Source organism: Propithecus coquereli, unplaced genomic scaffold (genome assembly GCF_000956105.1).
Source record: "Propithecus coquereli isolate 6110/MARCELLA unplaced genomic scaffold, Pcoq_1.0 Scaffold96, whole genome shotgun sequence".
In the NCBI taxonomy this organism is placed as follows: Eukaryota; Metazoa; Chordata; class Mammalia; order Primates; family Indriidae; genus Propithecus; species Propithecus coquereli.
The window spans coordinates 10,121-18,712 of record NW_012155951.1 but is presented as its reverse complement, the minus strand read 5'-3'; the positions used below and the strand labels follow the sequence as shown (position 1 = coordinate 18,712).

The window sequence follows — 8,592 nt, the reverse complement described above, 5'->3', positions numbered from 1 at the left end:
GGGCAGAGGGGAGCGCAGTGCCCTCAGGTAGACCACTAGTGACCGCGTGGGCCTGGCACAGCTGCCGCCTGAGATCCCAGACCTGTTGCCCCGACCTCCTGTGCCCTTTCTGCTCTCAATGTTTGCAAACCCAAAGCAGAGGGCTGCTCTAAAGGAAGCTAATTTATTGACTCACAACTCTGACTTGCTGCTAATTTCATGATCATAGCTAAGGAAATGTGAAGGAGTGAGGGTCCTCAGAGAGACAGCCCAGAAAGATTTGCAGGGACCCTTTAAAAGGTGTCTTGGTGCACAGCGTGTGGGTCAGGACGCAGATGCCCAGCGCTGGCCTACACATGGGGGGTCTGGGTATCTATCGGGCACTAATCCACTCCCTCTCCTTCCCTGTTTCTCCCTCTCCCTTGCTGGTTCTCCCCCTCTGTCCCTTCCCTGTTCCTCTCCTGTTTCCTTCTTGTTTTCTTCCTAATGTTGAGCGCTGTGCTGTGTGATCTGTCTCAATCTGCTCCTCTCTGGCCTGCTCTGTCCCTGTCAGTGGCTAACCGCATCTTTCAGCCTCTGCCTCCCTGACTGTTTCTCTGTGATTCTCCGTCTCCTTGTTTTGTTCTCTCTTTATTGCTCTTTCCCTCTGTCCTTCTGTTTGGTGCTGACGTCTGCTTGCCTTGGCCTCCCTGTGCTCTGCTCAGTCCCTGCCTATCCCTGCTTCATGGTCAATGGTTCTCTGTCTTTATCTCTCTGTCTCTGCCTCTGTATCTCTGCCTCTGGTCTCCCTTACATGCAGGGACCCTGCCCCAGATCATGGCAAATCTGAGCCGACCCTCTGAATTTGTCCTCGTGGGCTTCTCCTCTTTCGGTGAGCTGCAGGTCCTCCTATATGGCCCTTTCCTCGTGCTCCATCTCCTCTCCTTCATGGGAAACACCATCATCATCGTCATGGTCATAGCTGACACCCACCTACATATACCCATGTACTTCTTCCTGGGCAATTTTTCCCTGCTGGAGATCTTGGTGACCATGACTACGGTGCCCAGGATGCTCTCAGACCTGCTGGTCCCCCTCAAGGTCATCTCCTTCACTGGCTGCATGGTCCAGTTCTACTTCTACTTTTCCCTGGGTTCCACCTCCTTCCTCATCCTGGCAGACGTGGCCCTTGACCGCTTTGTGGCCATCTGCCACCCACTGCGCTACGGCACTTTGATGAGCTGGGCTGTGTGTGTCCGGTTGGCTGTGGCTGCCTGGGCAGCTCCCTTCCTAGCCATGGTACCCACCGTCCTCTCCCGAGCTCATCTCAGTTATTGCCATGGCAACGTCATTAACCACTTCTTCTGTGACAATGCACCTCTGCTGCAGCTGTCCTGCGCTGACACCCGCCTGCTGGAATTCTGGGACTTTGTGATGGCCTTGGCCTTTGTCCTCAGCTCCTTCCTGGTGACCCTCATCTCCTACGGTTACATCGTGACCACTGTGCTGCGGATGCCCTCTGCCAGAGGCCTCCAGAAGGCTTTCTCCACGTGCGGGTCTCACCTCACACTGGTCTTCATTGGCTACAGCAGCACCATCTTCCTGTATGTCAGGCCTGGCAAAGTGCACTCTGTGGAAGTCAACAAGATCGTAGCCTTGGTGACTTCAGTCCTCACCCCCTTCCTCAATCCCTTCATCCTCACCTTCCGCAACGAGACAGTCAGGACAGTGCTCCGGGGGCAGATACAGAGGCTGAAAGGACTTCACGGGGCACCGTGATGATCCCACGGGACCTGGCAGGGCTCGGTTGAGCAGTTCCGTGAGGAGACAGAGTGCCCACAGGTGGGAAGACCACTGTCCAGTTTCCTTAAGTTTCTTCCTCTGTGCCTCTGAGTGACGACTGCAGTGAGCCCTCAGTGCTGCCCTGTCTGGCCCGAAGTCCTCATAGGCCACCATGGATGTGCTCCCCACACCCACCAACAGCTACAAGAACTGGGAAAGTAGCCCAGAGCCTGGGGAGGCAGGAGTGGGGCTTTCAGGAAAGAGGAAGGAGTCGGGCTTTGCATTCAAGGAAGAGTAGCCAAGAAGTGCTCGCTGCTCAAGAGAGACCATCCAGCCCCAGTGTGCATGTGTGTGTGTGTGTGTGTATATGTGTGTGTGTGTTTTCAGGGTGTGGCTTTCTACCCCAGTGCGTGCCCCATTGTTGAGCACCTGCACCCTGAGCACTTGGGCTGCATGGGATCAAGGGAAGGAGCAACACTTAGCAAACAACGCGATTGGTTTTCAGTGTGTCGGCGTGTGTGTGCATGGAGTTCATCACATAATCATGCATTTCACCACCATGGAGTGGCCTCTGTATGTCAGGCACTACAGCAGGTGCAGGGGAAAGAGGTAAAGAAGGCATAGCTGGTCCTTACCCTCTTAGCCCGATGAGGGGAAAGAATGACAAAGAGCTGTTTACGGCACAGAGGGGAAGCGCAAGGAAGGGTTCACAGAAGGCTTGATGAGAGCACCAGACGGCAACACTAAGACCAGACCGGGGCTGAGGGACATCAGATCAGGGACAGCTTCCTCATAAGATGACACCTGAGTGACACATTGAATATAAGCTAGACACTGTGAGAATGCAATTCATCAGAGGCCCTTGCATCTGAGAAAAAGTAAAAACAGAGAAAAATGAACTTAAAACAAGATAAATCACCATTGGCATAAGAAATGAGAGCAAATCTTTCAGGAATTATGTGGGTTTGAGAGTAGAAATATTCACAGAGAGTTTTAGAAAGAGAAAATAAACTTTCCTTATGTATGATTAGAAACATTCATTTGCCTGAAGCTTGGGATGGTAAAAATCTAGTAAGGCCCTTTGTCCAGCTATTGTGTGTATTATGTGTTCAGTATTAGGGGTGTGTGTGTGTGTGTGTGTGTGTGTGTGTGTGTGTGTGTGTGTGAAATTCCTGGAAACCTACTACATCCCATCTTGCCTTTGGGATAAAACATCAGCTCCATTGCTCTTCCCTTCTCCAACTATAGCCTGAAATTTTAAAAATCTTCCACTTACTTGGACCTCAGAATCATGGTATTCCCTTAGGTTTCATCTATCCTGGATTTTCTAAAATAGCCCCAATTTAAATTATTCTGCCATATTGTTTCTCTAAATACACTTTAATTTACCAAGGTCCATTTCCCAATTTGTGATATGCAAACTATAATAAAGAGTATATTCCTAGCCACACTTACTTGAAGATCATAAAAACTACGAATGTATCACAAATGTCAAGCTTTTAAAAAATCTACTATGTGGAAGTAAACAAGGTAGTTAATCATGATCATGGCTACAGGGTCCCGCTGTGGAGACGTGGCTCACTTGGTGGCCCCTTGGTTCTCTTTACATACTTCCTGACACCCCAAATTGACTCCCTCCTAAACGAGGAACTGGATTTCTGCAAGTGTGTTTCTTTCTTGCTGAGATGCCACTCCCCCAAGTCAGAGGGTCTCTTTAGGCTCCAAGTTTCAGTTTCTGATCCAAAATTTTGCTTGTTTTTTGATTACATATGAGAGCAATGACTCTGGTATTTGCTGTTGCTGTTGAACCGATTTATTTTTCTGTGATTATTCTCTGCTCACCACCACAAAACGTATTTATACAATAAATGAAGGGATGATGAATGAGTTAAGAACAATTCTGCTGATGACACCTTGCTTTTGTGTATTTCATCACTTTACAAACCACTTTCACATATATTTTCCATTTGGTGTTAAACCCTGCTAACAGTGACCACCCATCATGAGCAAAACACTCTGCTCAGAACTGGCTGTGAAAGATGAAAGAAATGTGCGTTCTGGCCTCTAGGGGTCCCCCATATACTGAGAGATAGGGAAAATGCAATTAATTCCAATACATTTGGGTTTGGGGTTTTTTTTATTATCATTTAAAAAAAAATGTTTTCAGCTGGGTGTGGTGGCTTACGTCTGTAATCCTAGCACCCTGGGAGGCTGAGGCTGGAGGATCTCTTGAGCTCAGGAGTTTGAGGTTGCAGTGAGTGAGGCTGATGCCGCTGCACTCTAGCTGGTGAGGCAGAGCAAGACTTGTCTCAAAAAAAAAAATGTTTTCCAATACATTTTGATTAGGGGTTTTCCTGCTTATAATAAAAAGTGCTGTGAGAGAGTCCAGAAGAGGAATGCTGATTCTTGGGCTGCAGCACGTGGTGTTTCTGACACACTTTGATGGATAAGGGAACTATGGTCAAGGGGATAAATGTGTCTGTCAAAGAGATGGCAGAACTGACGGTGGAATCTGGTTCTTCAAACTTCCCTTCCACCTCCCTGTCCTTGGAATTTCTTCTTCCATCTGGATCAGAAGTTGGAATAACTCAAAGTTGGAATCTCCAGGATTTGAAGCTGCTCAGTTTTGCCTCCTCTAGACCCATATTTAGTATGTGTCCATCAAGATCATAGGCCACAAGTCTAGTGACGCCTTCCCGGCAGTACTTGTATGTTTAGCATCCATCACTTGAAAGAAACACATATTGGCAGAAAGCAACTATAGATTCGGTGTCACTTTTAAGATTTGTGTTTTATTTATCACAATAGCATCCACAAACATTTGAAAGATAGCAAATAATACCTACGCAGGCAATATATTTTTAATTTGAAGAAATATTTTTATTCAGTTCATATACAATGTTAATTGCGTAGAGGAGTCACAGTCCTTTTGCTGTAACACCATTTTTCCTGAGAGACAAGAACAATGGATGTGGTTATTATTCTACATAAGGTCATTGGACATAGTTGTACAGAAGGCAACAGCCTTCCCACTCCGCTTACACTAGAACCTAATTTCAGGGTGTTAGGTGGGAAAGGGTGTTCTTAATACCCAGAACTAATTGAAGAGTAGGCAGAGAGTCAGTGGCAGGATTTCATGACTCTAAAATGCCTGCCCTTCCCTGAAGTGTCTTCCCACCCACCCTTCATTGGTCTGGCTTCTCAGCTCCAGAGATGGTGTCTGGTCAGCAACCAGTGGAAATACAGAGTTGGCTAAGACAAGAATCCATTGTCACGCATGTATATCCCAGTGGGAAACCAAAAAATGGGTTTATTTCTTCCAGTAGGGAGAATCAGTGAGCAAGAAACTAAGGGTATGGAAATTTTAACGAGGGAAGTTAAAGGAATCAAATCATTTTTCAGAGGAAAGCCAGGCGTGGGTCCTGTGGTGGCTTGTAGCAGCTTGAAAACCCTACGAGGATGGGATTTTAGGAGTTTGGCCCGGTGAAAAGGCCTCTAGGTCAAAATTGGAAAATTGCAGTGCTGCCTAGAGTGGGCCATATCAATCTAGTTCTTTAAGCATTGCTTGCTGTTGTAAATATGGTTTTTACATTATGTTTTCTGATTACATTTTAAGCATTATATTTTCTTTAAACATTTCATTTTCTGCTGTAAACATGATTTTTGCCACAATGCCTGACAGGTACAAGAAAAGATGGTAGCCTAGGTCCAGTGGTCTGCTGGTAAGTGTTTAACCCCTGTCTCTCCATCTGCTGACTTCTAGCATTTGCCAACTTCCTGGAGGTCAACATTCCCTGCAAGTCCAATTTCAAACTACCAGCCTGGCTTCATGAACTTGCAGTTAGCTGCCCGGCAACATAGCATCAAGCAGTATTTGTTTGGAGGCCAGCGGCGCAGGGCTGAAGGCCCACAGGCAGAGCGATCATGTCGCACAAGCAAATTTACTATTCGGACAAATACGACGACGAGGAGTTCGAGTACCAGCATGTCATGTTGCCCAAGAACATAGCCAAGCTGGTCCCTAAAACCCATTTGATGTCTGAATCTGAATGGAGGAATCTTGGCGTTCAGCAGAGTCAGGGATGGGTCCATTATATGATCCATGAACCAGAACCTCACATCTTGCTGTTCCGGCGCCCACTACCCAAGAAGCGAAAGAAATGAAGCTGGCGAGCCACTTTTCAGCCTCAGGCTTTACACAGCTGTCCTTACTTTCTAACATCTTTCTGATAACATTATTACATTGCCTTCTTGTTTCTCACTTTGATATTTAAAGGATGTTCAATACACTGCTTGAATGTGCTGGTAACTGCTTTACTTCCTGAGTAGAGCCAACCACCACAGCCCACCACCACCCTGAGACAAGAGACATGAACAACCTCAATAGATGGATAAAAGTAAAATGTAGCAAAGTAATTAGGAGTTTTGCATATTTATCACCTTTGCTTTCAGCATACTTTATTTGATTGTAAGTGCCTGTTATTTAATTTTTAATAACAGCTGTATATAATTCCTGACAATTTAACAATTGGTTCTTCTCCCAAACATCACTTGCATTATACCCCAGGGTTTTTTCCTTTAAATCCCTCTCCCTATTTAGCCCTGAATCTTGGTCTTTCTCCTCCCCTTGAGTTAGACACATGACAAGTTCAAACCTCATGGTATTTCCCTTATAAGGAAACTTATAAATTCCTCTTTCTGATGGACGCAGGCCCCTCCAAGTGTGAGGGGACCTGCCTTCCCCACTGGCAGCTGGGCAGCTCGCCACTCACACCTGTGTTCCTGCCACCTCCCTCACTGGGTGGAAACCTCACCCAGAAGTTCCTGGGTTCCTCACCCCTGAGTGTGAGTCCACAGGGCTATATGTGAGGTCCTTGTCCTTGTTATGGAGCAAGATAAGCATGATCTAAGGAGAGGGGCTGCCACAGATTCCCCTCCTCTCCAGACACAGGAGAGGAGACCAGAAGATAAATCCCCCATCCCTCAGCCCCAGCTCCATGCCTCCCTCTCATCAGAGGACCTGACCAAAGCAGACCTAAAGGACCATTACCCATGACCAACTCAGCTGCTGACAGAGGGGGAAGCAAGCATTCCAGAAAAGCTAAGCCCCCTGAACTCACTCACGTTATTTGCAAAACTCAAGGCAATAAAATTCCAGCACTTAAGATAAATAGTACTTTTGGTGAATACAATATAATTGCTCTAGCATGCAAAGATTTCCACACCGATGTCCACTGTAACCACTTGGAAGTTCATTATAGGCAGATGCATCCTATTATTTCAGTGAGTGGAGAATCTTGCCGAGGACACTTAAAGTCTCCTGAGGGACTTGGGTCTGATTAGTGACAATACCCAAGGACAGTCTCCAGAAAGTCCACTCATTAATTTCACCTTCTTGGGCTTTGGTAGCCTACACAATATACCATTTTATGTCCATGTTATTTTACATGTTCAGTTGCCTCTCTCAGGAATTCACTTTTCATCTTCTCAGCCTATGAAACTGCTCTTCATACCTCAAAGCTCAACTAAAAGCACAAAAAGTGATTTCAACTTGACTTTCAACTTTACAAGAGAGAAAGGGGCACTCCCAGAGAGTTGGCCTACAGTAACTAACACATAGTTTTGTCTTCCCACGCTAAATTCTGAGCCTTATGTATCTTTGTATCTCCTATGTCTAGAATGTGGTAGGTATTCAATAAATCTCTTTAATCATGAGATTTGTATGAATTTGGAACATGAGTTAGCACTGTCACCTAAAACATGGAATGTCACCTTAGTTGATGATAGTAGAAAAGCAGTCAGCAAAGCAAAGGAAGAGATTTCCCACTGCACCCTATCTCAACTGGTTCTCTAAACTAGGACCAACACCAGTTCCAAGACCCACATAACAACAGGGACCAGAAGAAGCAATGTGGATGACAAAAGGTCTAGAAATTGTTCAAGGGCAACATTCCACTTGTAAATCTGAATATTTTGGAGGGGAATGTGCAGATGTCTTCACTTCTTTGCCAGTCTGCCTGGCTAACTCAAAAAGGCAGGACTTGGACAATGGTTGAGTGGTAGAGGGAGTCATGCCGAGGCTTGACAAAAGGGTTTCATCCTAAAATTTAGAACTGTGTAGGACAGAAAGGGGCTGCATCCCACAGCTGTGAGTGCTCCACCCCCAGACCCGGTTCAGGCAGAGTCTCTAAGCCAGTCTGATCAGCGTGTGGCTGTGGGGGTGCTTGCGCCCAGAGGGAGGCAGGAGGACTTGCGTGACCTACAATCTCCCTTGCAATTCCATGAGGTTGTGGTTTAGTTACATCATGACATAAACCTGGGGAGACGTTTTAACAGTTATTTTGACTCAGAACTGTAATCCTAAGATTCCTTCCAGCAAGTTGGAAAACTCTTTTAAAGTTATTTTCTGGTCGATGTCTCTCCGGGGGCCTCATTTGACACTGTGCACATCAAAGACCCCTGCCATGTCAAGTTAAATATATGGAACCAAGACATCTAGACAGCCCTTGGTCATGTCCACGGAAGATTCCAGAAGCAAGTCAGAGGCCAGGGCATTTGGCTAAAGTCACCCAAGAAGTTTAAAGTCAGACTAGGACGAAAATCTTGGGGAGTTTTATCCTGGTTACTATCTCCAGAAACAAAACCTGAGATAAAAGTCACTAAGGAAGGTTGGCTTCAACAACAGCAAATGTGTCCCCAAATTACCTCTTCCAGCACCTTTCGCATCATTGAGATTGGGACAAGGACTTTCTTATACCATTTGCTGATTGAAAATTCCTCCAACAGATTGTCTAGACCAGTGCTGCTCAAGAATCAATGTGCACAGGAATCTCCGGGGATCTTGGAAAAATG

The 8,592-nt window shown here is 46.1% G+C and overlaps 1 protein-coding gene and 1 pseudogene across 2 annotated transcripts; both read left to right on the top strand.

Moving 5' to 3' along the window:
* Positions 1 to 470: 470 nt before the first annotated feature.
* Positions 471 to 6,088, top strand: LOC105827078 (annotated as a pseudogene). Its single transcript, XR_001138345.1, has 2 exons — positions 471 to 484; positions 5,609 to 6,088. The product of XR_001138345.1 is annotated as a cyclin-dependent kinases regulatory subunit 1 pseudogene (transcript).
* Positions 793 to 1,784, top strand: LOC105827077 (olfactory receptor 6V1). The gene has a single exon (XM_012665098.1). It carries the CDS (start codon positions 796 to 798, stop codon positions 1,735 to 1,737), a length of 942 nt encoding a protein of 313 aa, XP_012520552.1. The 5' UTR covers positions 793 to 795; the 3' UTR covers positions 1,738 to 1,784.
* Positions 6,089 to 8,592: the final 2,504 nt, after the last annotated feature.

What these genes read in the sequence shown, in the direction of transcription:
- LOC105827077 (XM_012665098.1), top strand. Translation starts at nt 796, where the DNA reads ATGGCAAATCTGAGCCGACCCTCTGAATTTGTCCTCGTGGGCTTCTCC.